The sequence below is a fragment of the Panthera leo genome, chromosome D1, assembly GCF_018350215.1.
Source record: "Panthera leo isolate Ple1 chromosome D1, P.leo_Ple1_pat1.1, whole genome shotgun sequence".
In the NCBI taxonomy this organism is placed as follows: Eukaryota; Metazoa; Chordata; class Mammalia; order Carnivora; family Felidae; genus Panthera; species Panthera leo.
In genome coordinates, this window is record NC_056688.1 from 82,698,958 (window position 1) to 82,711,711 (window position 12,754).

At 34.2% G+C, this 12,754-nt stretch overlaps 1 protein-coding gene across 7 annotated transcripts in view; it reads left to right on the plus strand.

Annotated features, from left to right (window-relative positions):
* METTL15 (methyltransferase like 15) overlaps positions 1 to 12,754 on the plus strand; it is a 248,811-nt gene that overhangs the window by 83,203 nt on the left and 152,854 nt on the right. For 6 of the 7 annotated variants that reach the window (XM_042904248.1, XM_042904250.1, XM_042904247.1 and 3 more), the window contains one exon: positions 5,363 to 5,499. In XM_042904248.1, the coding sequence (XP_042760182.1) occupies positions 5,363 to 5,499 (137 nt within the window). Of the gene's footprint in view, positions 1 to 1,836; positions 1,931 to 5,362; positions 5,500 to 12,754 lie in introns of those variants that run through there. The other variant, XM_042904252.1, reaches the window with a different exon arrangement.

Consider the following 12,754-nt stretch of genomic DNA (forward strand, 5'->3'; position numbering starts at 1 on the left):
AATTGGATTTATCTTCATAAAGTCTTAAAACAATTTAGAACAGTAGAAGAGTGGTTGCTTTCAACTGTGTTGGAGGCTTAAGATGCAAAGTTCCTACATATATCTATCTTCATATTAAGAAAAAATACTTTTTCAAAAATTGATTGTTTATTTCAGTGTTATTGTATAATGTCAGTAGAAGAATATTATGAGATCAAGTGGAAAGAGCATAGGATCTGAGTTTTAGTATTAGCTTTGCCCTCCACTAGTAAACATCTACCTTCTTTGGTCCTCGGTCTCCTCATAAGTAAAATGAGGAGGTGGAATAAATAGTGTGTTATGTCCCTTTCAGCTCTGAAATTCTGCATTTGTACCCTGTTCATTATCAGATTCACAGCTATAGCTCAACTATTCAAGTGTGACTCATCATGGTGCAAGGTAGAACCTAATCATTTCTATATTTAGAAGACCATGGGGATAAAATGTCATTTAGTTGTATTTGATTAAAAGAGGTAACCTAAAATAAGAAATATTCATTTCTTATTTCAAACGCAAAGGAACACTAGTCAACAAATAGGAACATGGTGCATTAGAGGTACATAATACTATTAATATCAGATTATTATGAATGTTTTGCAAAAGTTTTTTTCATTAGTGAATCAATTTGTAATGTTAGGATTATATTAATGTTAAATAAATCCAAAAGTTGGATATCCTGTGACTGTTTTATGTCCTCCTATGGTAATGAATCTTCTATCTTGAGTATTTCTGAATTAATATGCACAAATGAGTATTGCTATCTTTATCATTGTTACCTTGGGAGGCTGAGCTCTTTTTTTCAAATTGCATCACTAAATATTTACTATGCATCTACCTCTGTGCACTGATGCTACTCTATTAAATTTGAGGCAAGGGGCATCTGGGTGGTTCAGTCAGTTCACATTCAATTCTTGATTTCGGCTCACTTCATGATCTCTTGGCTCATGGGGTTGAGCCCCGCATCTTCGCTGGCAGTGCAGAGCCTGCTTGGCATTCTCTTTCTCTCTCTCTCTCTCTCTCTCTCTCTCTCTCTCTGTCTCTCTCTCTCTCCCTGTCTCTCTGCCCACCCCCCTTTCTCCCAAGATAAATAAATAAACTTTGAAAAAAGGTTGGAGAATTGTAGTCATGGATCTTCCCTCAAATGCTTGTTTATTTTTTAAGTCACTTTCATTTTGACTCTGAGCCTCAATGTCCTTGTGCTAAGAAACCATCAATCTCAGTCATTCTCTTGACTCCACACACCATCCAGAGCTGTGCAGAGGCCCTGCATCTTATTGTTCACCTCATACTACCCTTTGTTTCCCCTGAGATACCTTTTGTTATAACCTGTGTAGGCCCTCGAGGACCAAAGGTTCTGCTTCTTCTGTACCACATAGTGGTATGGAAATCTCTAGTAGCACTGAGAACCCTGTGTTGAGGGACCACACTCCCTCAGTTCCTCAAACAGACAGCTGCTTTGAGATCTTACCCCTGTCAGTCATTCATTGGTCCTGCACCTTCTTGGAATTTGTTCATTCATTTCCATCGCTCTTCTGCCCAATTTCAGTGAAATCTCTGTCTCTCTCTGTCTCTTTTCCTTAAAGACACTAACCTATCCAGGATAACTAGCATTCTTTCTGAGCTTTTTTTTTTTTTTTTTTTTTTTTTTTTTTTTTAACTACTGACAGGAAAGTAGTTGTCTTCAGACTATAGGAAAGATACTTTTTTCTTTGTGCCATGCAAAAATCCTCAAGGAACATACATTGTAAAGCTCTGAATCCTTAGGTGCCTGTTTGAAAGAGGAGAAGGAGGGAGGACAAAGGAAAAAAAGAGAGAAACACACATATCTCAAGAATTACCCTGGTACAACAAAGATTAAGACATGGTTTCCAAGAGCCTAAATGCCAGTGGGAATGAGTGCTCTATAAAACAAGTAAAGTTTTCTTGTATAATTTTTGTAAAGCTATCTCTGCTGTGATTGTTTCTGTGCCATCCAATTTTTAAAATTTCTTTTGTTTGCTCACCCCTCCTCCTTCTCTTTTTTTCTTTCTTTCTTTTTTTCTTTCTTTCTTTCTTTCTTTCTTTCAGAAAAGCACAGAATTTAGAGTTGGTGACACATGGCTTAGAGTTCTCTTTCCCTCACTTGCTAGTAATAAGATTATCTAAGAAATCAAGTCACATCATCTCTCTGCACCTTGAGTTTTTTTTCTATTTGCAAAAATGGGAATAACGCCACTTGTCCATACTCACTAACAGAGCTTTTGTTAGACCAAGAAGGAAAACGTTAATGCTTGTAAACATGAAGTAGTGGGCAAATACAGCCTTCACTGATTTAATGCAGAGGCAGAGTAGTGCGAGAAAAAACACAAATTGTATTCAAGTTCCTGTATTCAGTTCCCGCATTTGCCACTGACTAGCTTAATGTAATCTTAGTTTCTGTGTATGTACAAATCTAATAACATCTACTTTTTTGGTCATAAGGAAGAAATAACATAATTTTTATAAATCTCTGTAAAGTAAACAGGGAGACATTCTATCTCCCTTTCTTAGATGAAACAGCTGGGGCTCAGAGAGTTAAAATTTGACCAGGGTTATACAGGTGAAAACTGACATTAGCAGAATAAACTCTTAGTATCAAATATGGGTTTTGTGTTTTAGATAAATTATATCAGGTAATCTCAAAGAAAGAGTTCCATGTATGTTTGGAACATGACCTAAACATATGAACACACACACACACAGATCAGACTCATAGAAAGATTGTTTTTTAACATGCAGATATATTTGTTCTTGTGCATTGTTCTTGTCCAATCTCCTAATTTTATCATCAACTCGTACAAATTAAAAAATGTGGTCCTATATCAAGTTAATGACCCAGGAAAAGGGAGAGACTGATTGGCTCCCTTTTCAATTGTAGTGCTGGTTGACTCACAAGGCCTGGATGTCATGATTTATATTTGATGAGCAATGTATATTTGAATTTTAAAAATGAAAGTCTATGGCTTCAGTCATGTATTAACCCAGGACATATGGTGGGGTTCACTTATAGTTTTATAAATCCCATATCTCCCACTTTGTTTTGTGTTACACTTGACTGGTAATAATTTTTTCCCTCTATGGAAACTTCCTTGATTGTCAGTATATCTCCAATGGTGTAATCATTGTATATTAAAAAAAATAATCATGTAAATTATTATCATCATCTCACATTTTCAAGAACATTTTTAATGATAAGGAATTTTTCTTTTTAATTACTGATGGGGACTTTTCCTGGCTTGGGATAAGGTAATCATATTTTAAGTGCAGGATTATAGACTTGATATTAAGACTTGATACTGAGCATAACAAGAAGGTAATTTATACTTTGCCTTGGAGAAGTTTTTTTGTTTATGCCAAACGCCTAGAAATTTCATTTTTAATTTCTTTTTAAAGCTTATTTATTTTGAGAGAAAATAGAGCACAAGCAGGGGGGCACAGAGAGAAGGAGAGACAGAATCCTAAGTAGGCTTCATGCCATCAGCACAGAGCCTGATGTGGGATTCAAACCACAAACTGTGAGATCATGACCTGAGCTGAGATCAAGAGTTGGACCCTTAACTGACTGAGCCACCCAGGGGCCCCTAAATCCCTAACAATTTTAAAACTGAAATACGGTGAGATGGCAGATTTTTACCTATTCATAGATGCATAAGAAAAGTATACAGACTGGGAAAAGAAATTATTCATTCTTGAGAGTATAAGTACGTACTCCTAACAACTATACAAATAATATGACTTCAAGTATTGTTTTCACATTACTGTTTATAATGGTGAAAAGAGTGTGTAGCCATGTCTTTTGTGCTGACAGTGACAGAAATGCAAGGTTAAGTTGTATTAACATACTTTTGTTAAAAAGCAGTGCTTGTGTATTTTCACCACATTTACATCCCTCATAACTTATATCTCTCTTCTTTTCAATTTTTATTGGAATATTTTCTCCATATTATTCTTCAAATAGCAGGATAGCTTTTCTGAGGACTTGATCAGAGGATGGGGCTCAGCATGATTGCTGGTAGCAAAAATTGAAAGCATACTTGCGTCTTGTTTCTGCCCACTCTGCTGGAAGTAAGTTGTAGCGTTCAGGGCAGGGAAATGTTCACATTCATTGCAGGGATTTCCCTTGTGCAGTGTATTCATATAACTTTAAAGTTATATGTTTGAATATTTTAATAGTTTGGCTTAGTATATATTATTTTTTCACAGTATCGATATTATTGGAATGATTATTTTTATTTTCATAATACCATGAAGCTTATTGAAAGGGTACATTAAACTAAGAGCACAACACTGAGTGTCTTGACTTCCACATTGGCTGCCATCAATTAACTTCTTCACAAATATGTTTTTAATGGTCCAGGTCTGGTTTCTTGCCCAACTGAGACCTATTTTCTTTATAGTATGGCCCAATAAAATAGCCAAAAAGTAGGTTCAAATCCAATTTACTTTACTGTTTTTTTTTAGAATGATCTAAGCATTGAAGATAGGCACCCCTGCACATTTTAATCTGTTGTCCTGGCAAAATTATTACTAGCAAATATTTTACTCTCAAAAGTGTCTTCGTTTAGGTAATTATATGTCATCTTACCAGTTAGGTAGGTATTGATGGTATCTTCTTCTAGACTTTCTTTTTCTTTTCAGAGCCTGGAGAAACCTAAAGACACTGGGATTTTAAGTGTCTTTCCCAAAGATGTATAGCTACTTCATGGCAAAGCTAGAGTTTACTGTAGTTGTTTTGACTTTAGCTTTGAGCCTTTTCCAGTTTAGATTTTTAAAGATTTGTCCTGTGACTATTTATTGTTGGATATATTCATTCTCTTTCCCTCCATCTCTCCCTTGCTCGCTCTCGATGTTTCTCTCACTCTCGCTCTCTCATTCTTTCTTTGTATTCTTGAATATCTTTATGTGTAATATAAAGTATTTAGAGAAACTGAGATAAAATGAGCCATACTAATTGTAAGCTGTCTCCTTTTGATGAGAAATTGTTGGAAATATCATTATCAGCCAGGTGCTGGAAAGCATTAAAAAGCTAGCAGTACAACACTGTGGCCAGTTTGACCTTTGGAGGAAAATGTAAATTTGTCTTGAATTGGCCACCCTGTACCAGAGATTATCATTTTACTGATATCTGTCCCGTTCTTTTGGACCGATCAATCATAATTGATCCAGATCTCATGTATAACAAATTCAACTCTCAGCAAAATGATTTTAATTGTTTTTCAAATTACTATCAGCTCTGAAATTCAGTATGTGCTTCTAGAAATTAAGGTAGCTAGCAAGAATATTTTCTTCATGCTAAGTGGTAATTTTCTTTTTTCATGTTGGCTAGATTTTTCTAGATATGACATTTGGTTCTGGAGGACACACAAGAGCCATTCTACAGAAGGAGTCAGATATTACTCTGTATGCCTTAGACAGAGACCCGACAGCTTATGCAATAGCTGAACAGCTTTCAGAATTCTATCCGTAAGTAATACTCTTGTATAATTATTGAATTTTCATGCTGAGTTTTATAGAGCTTGGTTTACCATTTTGGCATTTGTTCTCCCTTGTGTGATGTTATGCTTCACTATGCTACATATTTTCTCCCTTTTTTCCTCAAAAGAATTAATGTAAATAATGTTTTAGTACCACTTAAAATGATATTACTGCCTTTATCCTTTCTGAATTCATAAAAATGAATACAAAAATGATTTATGGCTAAAATCTGAAGATGGGTTGAAATCCATCCATGAATAATGTTTTGACAAATAAGCCTTGGTTTAAAAAATAATTTTTAAAGAATTTATGAGTTACAGTTTCCAAGAATTTACTGAAGTAAATAAGTATGTGAGACTTCTGCAAAATTCATTAGGTCACATATATTAACGTAATACAGTTGTTGTCTCTGAATTCTTTTTGAAATTCACAAGTAAATTTAGAGCAGTCTATCCCTCTGTCACGAATTAGGTGACCTTTCACCTTGGAAATGAATATAAAATATTGTCTTCCTAAGTTCTTCCTTAGGAAGAACTTCCTTCCTGTTCACTTCCTAAGTGAAAGCATCTTCCTTTAGAGAAAATTTTGGATGAGTTATGCTATGTCGTTTAAAAGTTTTCAGCCTGAAAAAGGAAAATGTCTTGGAGTTAAGATGACTATCTACAAATATGTAAAGGGCTGTTTTCAGGAATAAGGAATTGTTCTCTTCTCTTATGCTTCAGAGACTGAAATCAAGAAAATAGATGAGAATTTTAGAGGTAAATTTTGACTTGATGTAAGCCAGGGTCTTTTGATAGTTCTAACTGTCCAATAATGAAAAGGTCCATTTGGTAAAGTAGCAAAAGTATGACCATGGAAAAGTTTAATCACAGACTAAGGATAGGAAGCTGAATTACTAATGTAGAATAGTCTATTTTGAGGCACCTGGGTGGCTCAGTCAGTTAAGCGTCCGACTTCAGTTCAGGTCATGATCTCACAGTCCGTGAGTTCGAACCCCGCATTGGGCTCTGTGCTGTCAGTCCAGAGCCTGGAGCCTGCTTCAGATTCTGTGTCTCTCTCTCTTCCCTTCCCCCACTCACACTCTGTCTCTTTCTATCAAAAAATGAATAAATGTTAAAAAAATTTTAAAAAAAGAAGAATAGTCTATTTCACGTTTTCAGGTCCCAAACTCTACAAATCTATCAATGTGATTAATTCTCCCAATAAAAATGTGAATAAATACACCTAAGTTTTTGTTAGCAGTATCAGAGGGTTTATTGGAGTGCCTGAAATCAGTTTGACCCCAGGTTATTTTCTTCTAAGAAAAATATGAGGATATGGTTTAATGATATGATACTTTTTTTTTTAAACCTACCTCTGTCATTCTGCAATGTCCCATAGATGCATCTTCTTTAAGAAGATCTTGTATTAATTAGGGCATCCATGTTTGTAAAACATCTTAGGAGTTCACTTGATTATGACCTGAACATTCATAGAATGCATGTAGGTCTCCTATTTCACTATCATAGAAAAACTGGATTTTTCTTAGATATTGTTGTTTCTAAAGGCAATGAGTTCCAGTTCAGATTTTCCAAAGTCTCTTATTCCTTCAAATAGCCTCCTTTCCTCGGATAGAACTTAACATTTTATCAATTTTGTCAGGTGTAGTTTTTTATCTTGAGACTGTGTTTTCTTTTCAGTTTTCAGTAGTAGAAACCATTAGCTAGACAGATATGATTTGCTAAAAGGCATATATGACTAAATAGAAACAAAGCTGAGACATGCATCCTGCCCCATCACCTAATATTGTTATTATCATCATCATCATTATTATTATTATTATTATTGTTTTGAGGAATAGGTGACATAAATATTCTATTAGTTTCAGGTATGCATCATAGTGATTTAACATTTCTACACATTACTCCATGCTTACTATAGTAAGTATAGTTATCATCTGTCACAATATAACATTATTACAATGTTATTGACTATTCCCTAGGCTGTACTTTTCATCTCTGTCACTTATTTATTTTATAACTAAAAGTTTGTGCCTCTTACCCCTTCAGCTATTTCACCCATCCTCCCGTCCACCTCTTCTCTGGCAACCACTAGTTTCTCTGTATTTAAAAATCTATTTGTTTTTTGTTTGTTCATTTTATGTTTAGATTCCACACATAAATGAAATAATAGGATATTTTTCTTTTTCTGTCTGACTTATTTCACTTAGTATTAATACCCTCTAGTTCCATCCATGTTGTCACAAATAGCAAGATTTCATTCTTTTTATGGCCAAGTAGTATTCCAATGTATATATACCTTTATCTCTTCATCTGTCAGTAGACACTTGGGTTGCTTCTGTATCTTGGCTATTGTAAATAATAATGCAATAAAAATAGAGATGCTATTATCTTTTGAGTTTAGTGTTTTTGTTTTCTTTGAGTAAATTCTCAGCAGTGGAATTACTAGGTTGTATGGTATTTCTATTTTTAGTTTTTTGAGGAACCTCTATACTATCTTCCACAGTGGTTACACCCGTTTACTTTTCACACAGGAACGTTCCATTTTCTCTACATCCTCCTTAACACTTGTTATTTCTTATCGTTTTGATACTAGCTATTCTAACTGGTGTGAGGTGATATCTCATTATGGTTTTGATTTTCATTTCCTTGATTAGTGATGTTGAACATTTGTTCATGCATCTGCTAGCCCTCTGTATGTCTTCTGTGGAAAAACATCTATTCAAGTCCTCTGCCCATTTTTAAATCAGATTGTTTGTTTGTTTTTGTTTTTTTTTATTTGAGTTATATAAATTCTTTATATATTTTGGATATTAACCCTTTATTGCATGTATCATTTGCAAATATCTTCTCATTTAGGAGGCTGCCTTTTTGTTTTGTTGATGGTTTCCTTTGCTGGGAAAAGCTTTTAATTCCTCTCTCTGTCTCTCTCTCTGTGTCCCTCTCTCTCTCTGTCTCCCTCTGTCTGTCTCTCTCTCTGTCTCTCCCTTTGATGTAATCCCAATAGCTTATTTTTGCTTTTGTTTCCCTTGCCCAAGGAGACATATGCATAAATATGTTGCTAGGGTGAATGTTTAAGAGATTCCTGCCTTTGTTTTCTTTTAGGAGTTTTATGGTTTCAGGTCTCACATTTAATTTTTTTTTTTTTTTTTTAACATTTACTCATTTTTGAGAGACAGAGAGAGACAGAGCATCAGTGGGGAAGGGCAGAGAGAGGGAGACATAGAATATGAAGCAAGCTCCAGGCTTTGAGCTGTCAGCACAGAGCCCAAAGCAGGGCCCAAACTGAAGGACAGCAAGATCATGACCTGAGCTGAAGTTGGACGCTTAACCGACTGAGCCCCCCAGGCACCCCTCAGGCCTCACATTTAGGTCTTTGTTTTTAATTTTTTTTAAATGTTTATTTATTTTTGAGAGAATGAGACACAGAGTGCAAGGGGGGGGGAGGGTCAGAGAGAGAGTGAGACACAGAATCCCAAGTGGGCTCCAGGCTTTGAGCTGTCAGCACAGAGCCCGACACAGGGCTCGAACTCACAAATGGTGAGATCAGACCTGAGCCAAAGTCAGAGGCTTAACCAACTGAGCCACCCAGGCACCCAGGCATTTAGGTCTTTAATCCGTTTTGAATTTATTTTTGTTTATAGTGATCCAGTTTCATTCTCTGGCACACAGCTGTCAAGTTTTCCCAATACCATTTATTAAAAATACTGCCTTTAATTCATGGTATATTCTTGCCTCCTTTGTTATATATCAGTTGACCATATCATCATAGGTTTATTTATGGGTTCTCTATTCTTGTCCAAAGAGCTGTATGTGTCTATTTTTGTGCCAGTACCATACTATTTCATTACTATAGCTTTGTAGTATACCTTGAAATCTGGGATTATGATACCTTTGGCTTTGTTCTTCCATTTCAAGCCTAATAATCTCATTTTATTTTGTTTTATACTACCTTGACTCAAATCTAATTGATACTTTTTTACATCATCCATAAGATAATTCTTTGTCAAGCATAATAAATTAGTTAAGGAACAATAGAGTAAATCAAAATAAGATAGGAAGAAGGGATTAATACAGATTGAAATCAGAATCAAAGAAACTAAAAAGAAAAAAGAATAAAGAAATCCTAAGTGTTTATTTGAAATAACAAAAGTCCTTGATAGCTTGATTAATTTTTTTTATTATTTAAGAAAATTTTTTTTTTTTTTTACATTTTATTTATTTTTGATAGACAGAGAGAGACAGAGCACAAGTGGGGCAGGTGCAGAGAGAGAGGGAGACACAGAATCCGAAGCAGGCTCCAGGCTCTGAGCTGTCAGCACAGAGCCTGACGCGGGGCTCGAACTCACAAACCACGAGATCATGACCTGAGCCGAAGTCTGATGCTCAACCGACTGAGCCACCCAGGAGCCCCAATAGCCTGATTATTAAAGAAAAAAATGAGCAAAAATATATGATTAAGACTGTAGAGGACACCAACCATAGACACAAGCTAAATTAATCATAAGATAATACAACCATAATTCTGTAGTAACATGTGAAACCTGGATGAAATGAATAATGTTTTATCAAATATAAATTATTAAAATTGACTGAATATTATGAAAGTTGAGTAGATCATTACATTATCACAACAGAGATAAGAAAGGTAGCTAAAGTATGTAGAACAATGTACCATGACTAGATTTGCAGTTGTTACCTAGTTCTTAAAAAAATAGGAAAGAGCATTGTCTTTTACACTATTCTTGATCATGGTAAATATGTAAAGCCCTTTCAGTTCATTTTATATTGAATCTAACCTAGTTTTAATATTTAATCCTGATAGAAATAGTATAAAAGAAAAAAAATAGAAAAAGTCTAACCTCACTGAAGAATATAGATGCAAAATTCAAAAGGAAATACTAGCATATCTAACTCATATATTATTTAATTAAAAGAATAATACGGGCCACCTGGGTGGCTCATTTGGTTAAACGTCCCACTCTTGATTTCGGCTCAGGTCATGATCTTATGGTTTGTGGGTTTGAGCTCAGCATCATGCTCTGTACTGATAAAATGGAGCCTGCTTGGGATTATCTCTCTCTCTGTGCCTCCCCCCAGCCCCACCCCTCTCTCTCTTAAAAAGAAATAAACTCAAAAAAAAAAAAAAAAAGAAGAAGAATATGTATAGCCTAATTAAGAGTAATACCTAAAGAATATAGAGATGGTTCCACATCAAACAGCCAGTGATAAGTTGATAAGCATGACTATAATCAACTATTCTTATTAAAATCTCTATGCTAAGCAGGAATATAAATAAACTACTTAAATGTAAAATATCCTATTATGCAAGGACAAACAGAAATTATTTTCCCAAAAGGTAAAATACTATAACAATTTAAATCAAAATCTAGATTTAAATATGGATTAGCTTCTATAAATATTCTAATCAGTATTTTTGGAAGTTCTGGCTTATGTAAGTAAGAAACTAAAAGAAAGGTTAAAATATTCTTCTTGTAATCATTTAACTGAAAGACTTGTAAAATTAGTAAGATGATACAATAAGATGGCTAGATAAAAACTTTAAAATATACTCAGTAGTAAATACTTGGAAAGAGAATTAGGAAAAAAATTCCATTCTCAAAAAAGTACCTAACACTATATAGAATATTTAGCAATAAATTTAATAAGAAAGGCGCAGTTCTAAATTTTAAAAAAATATAATTTTACTGAAGGACATATGGAAATGAACGAAGAGAAAACATTTGTTTTGGTGTAATACCAGTAAATTAGTATTATTTAAAAAGTCAATTCTCCCCAAATTTAATGTACTCCCAGGAATTATCTTAGTTGATTGCACTTTAACTGAGGTACATTTGTTTATTAGTTTATATAATATGATGTTAAGTATGTATGGCAGGGGAGTGACAAGATCTTTTTTTGAGGGGATGGGGGGAGTGACACGATCTTTGGGGGGAAATAAAAAAGTGAGGGGAAACTTGCCTTACCAGATGTCAGATCATACTTTAAAAACACTATAATGAAATCAGTATCATATTGGCACAAGAATAGGTAAGTAGATTAGTGGAAGAAAGAATCTAGATATAGATTCCAGTATGTAATAGGTATATACTATACTATAAAAAAATTAATAAAAGACAAAGGTATTTCACTTCTTTGAGAAAATAGTGCATTGTTAAATAAATAGGGTTGTTACAGTGATCACTATGAAGAACATAAAATGAACCCCTATTTTAAATCAGATTCAAAAATAACTTCCAGATAAAGTAAAAAGGTATGAAAAGCTGAAAATAAAAATTCTGTAAGAAAATTGAAGAGATAATATAGACAATCCAAGGTAAGAAAATTTCTTAAGACTAGAAATCATAAATCTATAAAATTAAATGCTAGAGTATCTCATAAAAATTTTAAAAGTATATGACAAAAATAATATGGTATATTTTCCAGTCAATCTGGAAAAAGAAATATTAGTAATATAGAGAATAGGAACAGAATTGATATTCTAGGGAAGGAAAATATCTTTTTCCTCTATCCTCCTAAATTCTCAGCCTGAGCAAATTAACAAGAGAAAAAGCATACACATTTTTTATTTAAGTTTTCTGTGACATAGGAGCTTTCATAAGGAAGTAAAGTACCTAAGACATGGTTATACTTGATTATTTCTATACTGGGTTTGATGAAGAGTGGAAAGTTATGGATAAATATGATAGGACAAGGGTATGAACTAAGTGTAGTCAACTGGGAGAAACTTAGCAAGCCCCATGCATTCAGATTCCTCTTGTCCCTCATCTTCAGAGATAAGAAGGCTTTTTTCCTCTGCATAGAGGGAGGGCATCTCTCACATAAGGGTCTGAAGACCTACTGCAGAAGAAGGTCAACAAGTTCTTTCATGTGCCATTTCTCAAATTCCTTCAGTTTGAAATATTCAGTGTGCCAAGGTAATGTATTTTGAGGTAGCATGTCCTGAACCCGATCAATATTTATTATGTAGGAAGAGTTTTTTTTCAAAATTGATAAGACAACAAAATCCAATTTGGCAAATGAACAAAAGATATGGAAAGGTCATTTATGGTAGATTAAGGTATGAAAAGATGCTCAATATCAATAACGGTGATGAGGAAAATGAAGTGAAAATAATAAGGGCTAATATCCTATATATATCAGACTGGAAAAACAGAATGATTTTGAAAGTGAAGATATGGGGAAAGGATATTCATCCATTTCTCGTGAGCTTCTTTTAATAT